Source organism: Mus pahari, chromosome 10 (genome assembly GCF_900095145.1).
Source record: "Mus pahari chromosome 10, PAHARI_EIJ_v1.1, whole genome shotgun sequence".
NCBI lineage: Eukaryota > Metazoa > Chordata > Mammalia > Rodentia > Muridae > Mus > Mus pahari.
In genome coordinates, this window is record NC_034599.1 from 22065772 (window position 1) to 22079975 (window position 14204).

A 14204-nucleotide genomic window follows, 5' to 3' on the forward strand; every position below is an offset into this window, starting at 1 on the left:
TGATAGCTCTGTTTTGACATAAGACTATTGTCCAGGGGCCCGGTAAAGTGCCGTATGTTTTGTTTGGGTTTGTTAACTTGTTTATGAGACTTTCACAAAGATGTGGCCAGAGCTCTTGGTGATGCATGTGTCTTTTCTGAGTGGAATTTACAAGAAAACTTGATCCCTACTTTCATTCAAGAGCTATTCCCTGAAGCTATTACACCTAATAGCTAATGTTTCCTTTAGATATTTTTAGATTTGTTTTTATTTTACATGAATGAATGTTTTGTTTGCATGTATGTCTGTGCCCTCACAGGCCAGAAGAGGGTGTTGAAGCCCTTGAGACAAGAGTTACAGGTGGTTTCTTTAATCTTTATGACAGCTGTATGACTATAGTTAAAAAGAGAGTGGTGACTGTTTTCTACACTATACCTGGCATCTGAAGGTGATTGTTTTTTACTGGCTTGAGAGTATTTATTCGTTTTACTTTGTTTTCTCTTAAGAATGGGTGAACACAGTGTGGGACCTGGACTTCACGGAGATTGAGCCTTTGGATCCCAGCATAGTAGGAGAGATCCTAGAGACGGGAAGAGATGCATTCACAAAGCTCTATGGAGACCTCTTCCCCTTTGCGACTGACGAAAGTGGATCTTTAGAGGTAAAAAGATAAATGAACAAATCAAGCGATTCTTTTTTTACATGTTACAGAGGATGGGAGTCATCGTAGTTTAAGTTAAAATAGTTTTCTCAGGTGAGAGTAATGCAGAAACTCTGCTTTGCTCATTGGGCAGTCCTAGTAGCTTGGCCTTTTATTTTCAAGATGTGACCACCTTTTTACAATAGCAGTTCAAAGGGTGAAGCAAAAAGGAAGAGAGCCAGACAAACCAAGAGAAAGGCTCTGAAAAGTAAAATAACAATTCAGGCATGCCTTAGCTTTAAGAAAGCTTGTATTAGTCTGAAAAGTAGTTAGGTGGTTTACACAGGGCTTAATACTGTGTTCTACCTGGTATGCTGCGGGTATTAGAGATGTCGGAGGACAACTTAATCTTGGTTCTCAAATGCCTTCCACCTCTGTCTTTGAGTGCTAACCACTAGGTTGCTCGATAGCTTGAAATTCCTTCAGGGATCTTGCCTGTCTCTGCCATTTCACATGGATTCTAGGACTCCAAAGGAAGCATGAGATTGGCATGATTTGTGAGCCAAGTTCTAAAGGCATCTCTCCAGCTTTCATGAGCTTATTAACATTGAGATCATGAACTTCTTTTTAAAAAGAAGCAAGTCAGCTACACATGGTGGCGCATGCCTTTAGTCCCAGCACTCAGGAGACAGAGGCAGGCAGATCTCTGTGACTTTGAGGTTAGTCTGGTCTGACAGTGAGTTCCAGGACAGTGTCTCTGTCTGTCTGTCTGTCTGTCTGTCTGTCTGTCTGTCTCTCTCTCTCTCTCTATATATATATATATATGTATGTATGTATGTATGTATGTATGTATATATCAAAAAAAGGGGGGGGGCAGCAAGAGGGCTGGCTGCTCAGCGCTCAGTGGGTGAAGATGCTTGCTACCATGCCTGACAAACTGAGTTTGATTCTCAGGACCCATACAATAGAAAGAAGAACCAATTCCTGCCGTTGCCCTTTGACCTCTACATATGTGCTATGATAAATTCACAAGTGTTCACACACACACAATAAGCAAATAAATAAATGTAATTTAACAAAGTTTTTATTAGCAAGAAAAAGCAAAAGTCTTCATTCAGGCTAAATGTGATAGTACATTCCTCTAATCCCAGTGCTTAGGAGACAGGCAGGGGGATCACTGAGTTGCAGTAATACAGAACTAATCAAGAATAAGTCATGGAATTAAATACCCTTTTAGAGTAATACTAAGTGTTTCATTGAGTACTGTAGAAACTAGGGTTGGGGTTGAGACACCGTAGGAATATGCAAGGACTGTTGAGAGTTATGGCTGTCATGATTGGCACTCAGACTTTTTAAACCATGGGAGACATGAGTTAGACTGAGAGCAGATTACAGGTGATGTTAAATACTGCCCTAATTAGGCCTCTTGCTGTGATAAAGCACCATGACCCAAGGCAATTTGGGAGGGAAGGTTTGTTTCATCTTCTGTTTTGAGGTAGCAGTCTATCACTGAGGAATCTGGAGCAGACGCCATAGAGGAGTGCTGCTTTCTGGCTTGTTCCATGAGCTTGGTAGCCTGCTATATATATATATATATATATATATATATATACACACACACACACACACACACACACACACAGCAAGAGGGCTAGCAGCCTAGGAGTGACAGAACCCATAGCAAGCTGGGCCCACCAACATTCATCATCAACTCACAACATGCCCTATAGGCTTGCCTACAGGCCAGTCTGCAGGGGACATTTTCTCAGTCAAGGTTCCCTCTTTCCAAGTGACTCTAGCTTGTGTGAAGGTAACATGAAACTGGCTAGTATAAATGGACTTCACTTGGGGAGTTTGGTACATTTATGCCTGAGGTTCTGTTGTAAGTGGCATGCATTTATTAACTCACAGTGTGAATAGATCTGCATTAGAACAAATGTTCTTCCCCGTAGGCAGGCTACAGGGGGAACAACTGCACCGGGAGATCCTTTGGGAGGCTGCTGAAATAGTCTGTAATGGGTGCTAATGGTACTGTCTGTAGTTTTAGTTGTGGAAACTGGAGAGGAAGGCCAAAAACATGACATTTGTTTAGATAGAATTAATAGAGGTCTTAGAATTAAGAAGTTATGGCCATGTATCTAAGACGTGGCATAAATTGCCACGTTAGAGAGAGTTAAGGACGGGGACCTTAGCTCAGTGGCACAGTCCTTGCCCAGCATTCATGAGACCATAGGTTCAGTCCTCAGAATGGCCAGCAAAGCCTTAGAACAACAAAACTTGAAGGAGGATGTTAACCAAGGTGAGATTATATTTGAAGATCTCTGAAGGGTATGATTGGAAGTTAGAAATGCAGGTCAGAAGGCCCAAAGGTAAAAGCAAAATGTTGTGGATCAAGGCGTGAGTAGGCACTGAGACAAGGGTGTTACTGGCTGGGGCAAAAAGAGGACCCAATAAGAACGGAGAGTTATTGGCTGAGGCCCCAGCGGGGTAGTCAGCGATGGGAGTACTGACCCTGCAGACTAGATAGCAGCCAGAGGATTGTAGCTGCTGAGGTGACACAGGGGAGTTATAGTGACTAGGTAGTACAGTCAGAGGAGGGGTGCCCACTGCATTTGGAGTGAGAGTATGACTGACCTTCAAGGAAAGGAGAATACAAAAGGATTCTCCAGCAGGGTCCTGCTGTGCAGCCCATGCTAACCTTAAACTCTTGGCCTTTTTGCTTCAGCCTTCCAGTGACTAAGACTATATAGACATGTGTCACCATGCCCCATTTCGTTAGGATTGTCACCAGTCTGTTGTATGTGCTGTTCAGTGTGGCTACTCTGCAACGTTGTCTATCCTTTTTACTATTTAGCTCTGGCTGTCCTAGAACTCAACTATGTAGACCAGGCTGGCTTCCAACTCAAAGATCCACCTGCCTCTGCCTCAAGGCATGTACTGCATGCCCTTTTACCCTTGTTGACTTAATTTTTGAAGGGAGGAGGAAACATCACACTTGTCTGATTTCCTGAATTTTGTTAGCCTTCATTATTACTTTTAAAGATACTTAAGGTCTGTTGTGGTGGTGGTACCTGTACTGGACCCCAGGTCACCAAGCCTTGTCTGTGGGGTATTTTCATAATTGCTAAATTATGTAGGAGGGCTCATTCCCCCATGGGTGGTACCATAACTAGATAGGGTAGCCCTACCATGTATAAGAAAGCTAGCTGAGCAGAGGGCAGAGAGCGAGCCAGTAAGCAGCGTTCCTTCACGATTCCTGCTTCAGTTTCTACTCCTGTTCCAGCCCTGATTTCCTTCAGTAATGGATTGTGACCCAGAAGTACAAATCTCATCCCTCCCTCTGGGTTGCTTTCGGACATGATATTTATATAGCAACAGAAAGCAAACTAGAGTACTTCTCTCATCATTGTGGGCTAAATAGCAGGGATGGCTATAGACCGTGGCTGGGCCACTAGTGACTTCCTTCTGCCAGGCAATCCCTACCTCCTAAAGTTTCCACAGCTTCATAGCACCCGCAGCCAGGGAAGAAACGCTGAACACACAAGCCTATGGTGGTGACTCAGATTCAGGCAGGAACAACTTAGCTTTTTGATTCTGTCTCTTTGGAGATTGCAAACATTTATAATTAGGCAATAAACTGTGCGTATGTATTTGTGTGTGTGTGTGTGTGTGTGTGTGTGTGTAAGGATCTAGCACAAGGCTTGTGCCTGCTAAGTAAGTACTGGGCTGTATTTACACTCCTTATTACTCTTCTGAGATGCCAAGTCCTCATATATATCAGTATGCTTTTTTCCCAGTTTATCTGATCACTGGCTCTTGTGATTTGCACTCCCCTCCCAGAGCATCTGGACCTTCTTCACTGAGAACAACATTTCCATTAACACACTGGTGGCGTTGTTCTGTCACTTCGTCCAGGAAGCCCATAAAAAAAGTGCCAGTGCACAATATCGAGAGTATGGCCTTCATGCTGCTGGGCTCTATTTCTTGCTACTAGAAATACCAGGTATGTATATGTCTGGCCCTTTGTTGGTAGGTTCCTCATCTGTATGAACCAATTGAATAGAAAGAATACTTGAAAATATTACATTGTTGCTAATGTGTATGTTCTTAGGCCTGTGGCAGTTGGATGTATACTGAGCATGTATAGACTTTTCTCTCGGTTCCTAAGCCATACAGCACAGCAATTATTACATGGCATCTACATTGTACTGGATGTCTAGACAGGATTTGAAGTATACAAGAGGATATGTAGTTTGTGTGCAAGTAGCCATCTTCAAAGAGAAACGAAAGTTAGTAATTATTCAAAGTTTTCTATGAGGGACTTGACTGTTTAGTGTCCTTAGATTTGGGAGTCTGATTCCTTGTTAACTGTTTCAGATGTGGGTATTGGTATTTTACCCTCCCCCTTGGGTGTGTATCTCCCCTTCTCTTCTCTCATTAGAGCCCCCTCCTTCTTCCCATTTCCCCTATCAGATAACTTGTGTTCTGCAATTTCTCTATAGCTTCCCCCTCTCCCCCGCCCCATCCCCTGACTTTCTGGTTTCTGCAGTTACTCCAGGCTCTGTGCTCACATCTCTGAGAGAAACTGTAACATTTTGTTTTAGGGGGTTCAGGTAACCTCATTCAATATGATCCTCTCTAGTTTATCTGCAAATTTCCTGATTCCATTTTTCTTCACAGCTGAGTAGTCTTCCACAGTGTAGATGTACCTACCAAGTTTTCATTATCCATTGGTTGAAGGTAAACGAGGGTCTCCTTTTACCTACCTATCCCTGGCATTGTTTTGTTTCTTGTTTTTTTGTTTTGATTTTGTTTGTTTGTTTGTTTGAGATAGGTTTCTTTCTCTCTCTCTTTTTTTTTTGGGGGGGGGGGTTTGAGACAGGGTTTCTCTGTATAGCCCTGGCTGTCCTGGAACTCACTCTGTAGACCAGGCTGGCCTCGAACTCAGAAATCCGCCTGCCTCTGCNGTGCTGGGATTAAAGGCGTGCGCCACCACGCCCGGCTTGAGACAGGTTTCTATCTGTAGCTCCTGCACTACCACACCTAGCTTTGGTTTTGTTTTCTGTTGTTGGTTATCTTTCCCATTCTGACTTTGGTAAGATAAATTGGTTTTGTTGTATATGTCTCTAATTGCTAGGGACCATGAACATTTTTCTGAAATATTTCTTAGCTGGTTTTTCTTGGTGGGGAGGGGGGCTGGAGGGAGCTAAGAATTCTCTTTTTAGGTCCCTAGCCCATTTTTTGAATTGTTTGTTTGCTTTTGATTCTTGGTGCTTTGAAGTCTTTTATATATTCTAGGTATTCATCCTCTGCTACATACATAGCTGGCCGAGATCCTTCCCCTCACCAAGTTGATTGCTTCTTCAGCTGTGCAGACTTTTTTTTTTTTTTTTTTTTTTAAGTTTTTGAAGTCCCACTTGTCAGTTGTTGGCTTTATTTCTTAGACAAATGGAATCCTGTTCAGAAAGTCCCTAGCATGCAGGCACTGACTATGTTTTCTTCTAACAGTCCCTCCCTGTGTTTCAGGGTTAGGTCCTTGACCCATTTGGAGTTAGTTTTTATTAGTTTTTGTGTGAGGTTATAAGTTCATATCTAACTTCATCCATCTATATGTAGGCATACAATATCCCCAGCAGCCTTTGTTGAAAATGCTTTCTTTTTTCCAGCTTATGTTTTTGGCATCGTTGTCAAATATTAAGTGGCTGAAACTATGTGTACCCATGTTTGGGTCCTCAGTTCTGTTCTATTGATCTACATGCCTGCTTTTGTGCCAATACTATATTCTTTTTATTACTGCGACTCCTTATTGTTAGGGTTATATTTCCTCTGTACTCAATGCTTTGAATGTTTAAAAGGTCCCTGCTCTCTGTGCAGAGCTTGAATATGTCAGCCCGGTGTGGAGTCTGAAAATTGTTTCTCTTCTGGTGTTCTGGAGAGAGTTCTTGCACATGCACCGTGACAGAATTTTATCCCACATGTGCACAGTGGCAGCCACCCCACACACCATCCCAGCCATTTCTTCAGAAGTCTGCTGCACTTATCCCACTGGCCTGCCTTTCCGACTCTGATCCCTCTACTTTGCACAGCTATCATCTGCTTGCAGCTACCATTTCTCTGCTGTGATCCAGAAACTAGCTGCACGCACAACATTAGGGCAATTTTGAGTTTTATCTGTACCCTGGCCCCACCCCCTTTTTCTCTTAGTGGTTTATCTTGGTTGTATTAGACATCTTTGTCGGATTTTACAGTTGTGTTCAGTGGGAGACAAGTGTAGAATGAGTTTATCTGTCCGGACCAGGTCTCAGAATTGTGTAATTTACTCCTGCTCCATTGGAAATGTTGCTCTGTTCAAGGGCTGAAGTTGAAAATGGTGCTTCTTCACTGAAGGCTCACTGCTCCTTAGAGTCGAGTAGAGAGGCAATCTTTTTTACTTCTTAAACTTTCCATCTTCTTAGTGCCTACTTTTGGTATGTTTGGGACGAATGTGTGCACATGTGTCTAAAGCCTGAGGTTAACCTCAGATGACTTTGTGTTCACTCCCCACTCTTGAGACAGGATGTCTCTGACCCCAGAGCTCACAGTCCTTCATCAATTTTAGTCAGCTCACCTAGCAGCTTGTCCTAGAGATCCCATGTCTGCCTGAGTGGTGGAAATACAGGCAGGCTACTTTGCTTGCCTGACTTTTGTGTAGATTCTGGGGATCTGAACTCTGGTCCTCACACTTGCACAGTAAATATTTTATACATTAAGCCACCTCCCCAGACTAATATACATATTTAAGACAATTAAACCTAACTTGCTAAAGCTGATGGAGGTGCATGCCCATAATCCCAACACTCCAAAGGAAAAGAGAAGAAATTGATATGAGTTCAAGTTAGGAAGACCCTGTCTTAACAAAATAACAACAACAAACTAACCTTCATATTGTCTATTCCTTGTGACTAGGCAGCGTAGTCAATCAAGTATTCCACCCAGTGATGTTTGACAAGTGTATTCAGATTCTGAAGAAGAGCTGGCCACAAGAATCTAACTTGACTCAGAAAAGAAAAAAGGAGCACTCCAAGAGTTCTAAAGATAATCATAGGAGGGGCAGAAAACGAGGAAAACCACCTAGGAAAGAGGATTATCAGGTAAGAAGTGGGTAGGATAAGGAGACATTTCCAAGCTGGGCCTGGGGATGCGTGGCCTTAATCCTAGCACTGGGGAGTCAGAAGCAGGTAGGTGTCTGAATTTGAGGTCAACTTGGCTTTAAGACAGCCAGGGCTACAAACTGTCAAAAAAAAAAAAAAACCAAAAAGACACAAATACAGAAGTAAACAGGACTGTAGTAGTCAAGCAGACCAGACTACTCTGGCCTTTGAGACCTAGAACAACATAGGGACCTGGGCAGAGTTTGATCCTCTGGTAAGCAAAGCTGGACTGACATTTACTCCATGCGGGCAAATGGAAACCATGGGGCAACATGAGACGGCATCACAGTCACTGGCACATTTTCCATGGTTCAGGTGGATGAACTTTCAAGAGAGGAAGAGGAGGAGGAAGAGGAGATTTATTTTTCTGGCCGGGACCTTTCTCAAATACGAGATGCCATATTTAATCTTCTAAAGAATTTTTTAAGGCTTCTGCCCAAGTTTTCTCTTAAAGAAAAGCCACAGTCTATTCAAACTTGTATAGAGGTAAGTGAAAATTCCCAAGACTTGGGGTAACTACAGAGCATGAAGTTCTAGATCAGTAGTTCTCAAACTGTCGCTCAAGACCCCTTTTGTAAACCTTTTATCTCCAAAAATATTCTCATTATAATTCATAACAGTAGCAAACTTACAGTTATGAAGTAGTGATGAAGATAATTTTATGGTTGGGGTCACAACATAAAAAGCTGCATTAATGGGTCACAGCGTTAAGAAAGTAGAGAACCACTGTTATCTCTAGTATTTACTGAATGGAGAAAACACTCACAGCTTTCTTGGTATTTGTCTTCCAGGTATTTGTTGCATTAACTAGTTTTGAGCCAATTCCTCATAAATTTCTTATTTCACAAGCCAGGTGAGCCCTTCATCTTACAACATGACGATCTAATGTTTTTCAGAACTGAAATGCTATTTTCTTCTAATTAGTATGTAAGCAGAATTTATTCATTTAAGTTTGGCTTATAGAACATGCTGGTGGAACACCCATGTATTCTAGTAGTTTGAGGTCAGCACACAGGGATGCTGTATTCAAGGAAGGAAGGAAGAGGAGGGAGGGAGGGAGGGGAGAGGGAAGGAAGGAAGGAAGGAAGGAAGGAAGGAAGGAGAGAGAGAGAGAGAGAGAGAGAGAGAGAGAGAGAGAGAGAGAGAGAGCGCAGACTATGGAATATTCCTAGTAAAATCAAATCCATTAGCCAAGGTTTTTCCCTTTCTTTCCTTTAGGAACCTCAATGAAGTAAAACACATATCAGAGCTGGCCTACTATGGACTGTACTTGCTGTGCTCCCCAGTACACGGAGAGGGAAATAAGGTAGGGGAGACTTAGATTCTGATCCCCTAGTTGAATTGAAAGTGGCCAAACTAAATAATGCAAAGATGGTTAATAACCCATTGTCTTCAGTTAGCTGAAGTCATGTGTGGTAAGAGAAGCGAGCACCTTCAATACTTCACATTGACATATCTTTTATTGTACTATATTAGTATAATTGTTCTGTTTTCTAATTCTTGTTCATCTCATTCTTGTGAATCTCTATTGTGGTTAGTTGAGCTAGTAGCTTGTCCTTTAGGATTACAGGCAGACTGCATACCTGCCCAGCTTTTTTGTAGGTTTACAAATTAAGTTGTAGTGATGTCTGATTAGGAAAACTGATACAGGATTGTACTGGCCACATCTTTAGACGTCCACTGGAGAGGTATCTTGGCACATGCGCTCTGTGGCTCAGGGGCAGCTGGCTGTGATAGCAGTTGGATTTACTATGTCATTTCAGAACTTGGGTATTCTTTCTATAATAAAATACCACTGTTTTTGCTTGCTATCTAGTCTTCATTACTCAGCAGCCCTAACAAATTATTTCTAAGTTTCTTAGAGGAAACAAAGCTTGGTATTACTTAACTGGGAGAAACAGACTAAACACTTTTATGTAGAAACTGACCAAATTGTCCTAAAGAAAGCAGTCAGGGCTGGTGTGGTAGTAAATGCCTTTAGTCCCAGCACTCATTAAACAAAGGCCAGGTTTGAGGCCAGCCTAGCATGGTCTACATGGCAAATTCCAAGCCAGCAGGAACTTTACAGTGGGATCCTGTCTCAGAGTAAAACAAATGAGTTTTTAAGTTTCTTTGGTGATTCCTATGTGCTTGAGAACATGTTAGTATCTGTACTATTCCTGTTGATAGTCTAGAATTCTTAGGGTACCATTTGTGTTTACTATTGATAGCCTGCATCTTGCTTGCCCTCTGAGTTACTATATGTTATTTTCTCAGTAAACATTGTAGTTGTAGTAAGGGAACCTCACTAAACTTTGCTATCATAATAAAAGCAGGATATTCTGGGGAAAGCATGATCAAGTTCCTGTGGCTTTGGATGAGTGTAGTATAGTTAGTATGCTGCAGCACTATGTAGTTAAAAGCATGTTGGGGCTCTACACATCTGCGTTCATATTCCCATTCCACTTCCTATAAGCAGGGTGTCCTGTTGTAAGTTATTTGATCTTGGGAAAACTTCCCATCTGAACAAGAAGAACAGAAACTTTTGTCCTAAAATTGCCACCAAATTAAACCAAATGCTGAATACAGAATGTGATTCCTCTTGCTTCAAAAACAAGTTAAAAAACAAGTAAATAGGATCTCGCTATGTCATCCTGGCTGGCCTGGGATTCTCTGTATAGACCAGGCTGGCCATGAATTCACAGAGGTCCATCTACCTCTGCTTCCCAAGTGCTGGGATTCAAAGCATGCACCACCATGCCCAGCAATGTGCAATAGTTTATAATTGATTCCATCTTCATTTCTACGTGTTTAAACTATGAATATGATGGAATTCACAGGTGTGTTTCCATGTTCTTTAAAAGATACAGTCAGTGGGAAAGGTCACCCTTGTAGGTATACTGTGTCTCTAGGGATTTTTAATTGTGAGGATATCTTGCTTCGTGTTAGACAGTCTTGGATTTAGGAAAACGTTAATTATGCGATTTTGAACAATTTTATCTTTGAGATTTATTTTATTACCCGCACAATGGAGAATCTGTTTCTCTTCTTGCTCGCCTCACAGAATTGATCAGGTGCTTCAGATTCTCCAGTCTAGTTACACACATGGAAGTGTCTAATGCCTACCACCGTTCTCAGTACCTACTGGAACTTTTATTTGTCAGATCAGTACATTGTATGGGATAATATATTAGACGTTTCATAAAATACAAGTGTGTTTCCTCTTAAAATATGATAATATTAGTATTTACTATTAATGAAGTATAGTTTGCCACATATCGTATATTCTGTGTCATGATATGAAGACATTAGGGAAACAAGATGGTATTCTTGAAGTTACTTGTTGTAATTTATTAATGTAAATAACTTAACGCATAAGGTATAGCATGTTCTTACCCAGTCGTTGCCCAGAAACACATCCCTAGTGGTTAGCAGCAAAATCTTTGAGATCACTAGATTCTCTGTCATAGTTTAAATCAAATTTCCTTTTCTCTCCTAGGTTATTGGTTCTATTTTCCATCAAATGCTAAATGTGATATTAATGTTAGAAGTGGGGGAAGGGTCCCGCTGTGCCCCCCTAGCCATAACCTCACAAGTCATCAATTGTAGAAACCAGGCAGTCCAGTTTGTCAGGTAAAGTACATCTTGTAGATCACGCTCCCTTGAAAGTCTGGGCCTTGCATTAACCAAAGCCTGACTTTTGTGGCTTAGGTTTCGTGAGGCAAACTTAAGAACTCTGTCACTTATCTGTTTCCTCTGCCTGAGTCACATTTGACAGCTTCTATGTTGGGGCATTTTTAAAGACATGGTGAATCTGTAGTTCTTGAGCCAGAGTCAGACTCTAGTCAGCTGAGAGGACAGCTGCCCACTCCTGACATTGTCCACTCAGGCATCCCTTCTCCAGAACAGGAGCCTATCGCCTCCTCCATTTTTTTACTCTACTTACGTTTCTGTTCATTGCACTTTTTTTTGTTGTTGTTCTCACTTTTCTCTTCCATCTCCTACATTAAGAAGGACTTGCTGAAGGGTGAAAGTGAGGAAGTTGCTTTAATATCTTATATTGACTGATGCTTAGCTCTACCTAAAAATTCGCTCTTAGCTTTACTGGGAAAGGTACGTTTGCTGTTTGCTGTGTCTTCTGTTGTCATTGTTCTTCCGCCTCTGATTACTTGGCATTCAGTGTAAGGCGAATGTGTGTGTGTTAGTGTGTGCATGCCTGCAGGCTTCTGCCCTGGGGTGTGATGGAGATGCTGGCACTGACTGGTACTCTCTTTTCAAGAGCAAGTGTCTCTCGATAGGATTGGTTTGGTTTAAGACAGTCTCACTGTTACCAAAGTTGAACTAGAACTCACTATGTAGACCAGCCTGGCCTAGACCACCACCACCACCTCCTCCTCCTCCTTGTCCTCCTTGGTTTTTGGTCCTTCTCCTCCTCTTCCTCCTCCTCTTCCTTCTCCCTCCTCTTTCCTCTTCCTCTTTCTTCCTCCTCCTCCTTCTCCTCTCCTTCCTCCTACTCTTCCTCTTCATTTTTTTTTTTATGTGTGTATTCTTAGCAAGCATAAAGAGGTCAAAGTATAGCTTGGGAGATTTGATTGTCCCCTTACCCAGTGGGGGTCCTAGTGACTGAATTTATTTAGGTCACCAAGCTTAATTGGCAGGTGCCTTTACCCACTGAGTCATCCCACTGACCAGTTTCATGGATAAGAATTTTTAAAACATTATATATCTAGGAATATAGATATTTAGTGTTAAGTAGAAATTTTTTTTCCCCATATGACTTCATGGCACATGCCTTTAATCTCAGTACTAGGAAGGCAGAGGCAGGCTGATCTTTGTGAGTTCAAGGCCAGCCTGGTCTACACTGCTAGTTCCAGGACAGCTTGGGCTACATAGACAGCTCTTGTTTCAGATAAAACAAAAACAAATAAGAGTTTGTCATATTGCCAGATGAATGTTTATATAATGGTACAAATCAAATAGTAAATTCTTGTAAAAGGAGAATCCATTAAACTAGTAGCACCTCATTGAACTGACACAAGCTGGCACTATGTCCTACTGATATATTTATCCTAAAGTGATGCATTTTACATCTTACTATCAAATTTATTATAGATTTGAATTTCTGTCCTTCCCTAATGACTGGATTCCTCCGTGATGCTCTGGAGCTGCACAGGAAGCATGCTTTTCTAACCTGTTACAATGTATCTTTAATTCTTTATTTTACTGAAACAACTCAAAGAGGTAGTTTGTTTTTACAATTTTTAGTTATTATTATTGCATTGTTCCTGTGTGTATGTGTGTGTGTATGTGCGCTGTGTGTGCTGGCATATGCTCACTCCTGGACCACAAGCACAGACGGAGGTTAGAAAACAACTTCCTGGAGTCAGTTCTGTCTTAAAAACTTCTAAGTGTTTAAATGGGTTCTGGGAATCCAACTGGTTGCCAGACTTGTGAGCCAAATGCCTTTACTTGCTGAGCCAATAAACCTGGTTGACACCATTGAGTAGGTTGTTTTTAATGTTTGAGATTTCTTTTTTTTTTTTTTTTTTTTTTTCGAGACAGGGTTTCTCTGTATAGCTCTGGCTGTCCTGGAACTCACTCTGTAGACCAGGCTGGCCTCAGTAATCCGTCTGCCTCTGCCTCCCAAGTGCTGGGTAAAGGCGTGGGCCACGCCCAGCTTGAGATTTCTAAAATGCACTAGTATTGGTTTTTGAGCACAGACTTAAGAAGTTCCGCCTGTGTTGTCATCACAGATACAATGTAACTGGATTTGTGGTTTTCTTTAAACAGCTCACTTGTGGATGAACTACAAGCAAGTGTATTCCCAATCCTTGGTACTTTGCTGCAACATATCTGTGCCAAGGTATTTGTTTAATGTGTTTGTTCTTAAGAACCAGTCATGAAAGGATGCTTTCTTAAACCAGGCAGAGTTTTGGTTGGTTAGTTGGTTGGTTGGTTTTCATGGGTGTTTTTCAGGCAGGATCTTGCTGTATAGCTAGCTAAAGGTAGGCTTGGGTCGTGATCTGCTTGCTCTTGGCCTTCTGAGTGCAGAGATGAAAGGCACACACCACCATACCCAGCTAATAACAAAGTGTTCTTTCAAAATATAAGCTATTGATTTTGAGAAGAGGTAGACATGCACAGAAGCTTGGAGGAGCGTGTGGTGAGTGAACCAGCACCTTCCCATCATTCATCACTTTTGTTTGCTTTCTGGAGCCTGAATGCACATGCACACTGGCTTTTTTTTCTTCGGAAGCAAATTCCATTGTATTCTTTCATTCCTAATATTTCACTATGCTTCTGGATAAAGGATAAGAACATTTAAAAGAACATACAATATTTACCACCTAAAAGACAAAGTACTATCAGTTATCTAATTATGTTCAGTTCATAAAGGTTCTTTTTTTTTTAAATCC

General features: G+C 41.6%; 1 protein-coding gene across 1 annotated transcript in view; it reads left to right on the top strand.

Annotated features, from left to right (window-relative positions):
• The window catches only part of Ncapd3 (non-SMC condensin II complex subunit D3), a 66348-nt gene that overhangs the window by 4818 nt on the left and 47326 nt on the right, over nucleotides 1-14204 (top strand). The window contains exons 3-10 of the mRNA XM_021206582.2: nucleotides 486-640; nucleotides 4460-4622; nucleotides 7565-7749; nucleotides 8125-8295; nucleotides 8601-8662; nucleotides 9028-9115; nucleotides 11288-11421; nucleotides 13579-13651. Of these exons, the coding sequence (XP_021062241.1) occupies nucleotides 486-640; nucleotides 4460-4622; nucleotides 7565-7749; nucleotides 8125-8295; nucleotides 8601-8662; nucleotides 9028-9115; nucleotides 11288-11421; nucleotides 13579-13651 (1031 nt within the window). The remainder of the gene's footprint in view (nucleotides 1-485; nucleotides 641-4459; nucleotides 4623-7564; nucleotides 7750-8124; nucleotides 8296-8600; nucleotides 8663-9027; nucleotides 9116-11287; nucleotides 11422-13578; nucleotides 13652-14204) is intronic.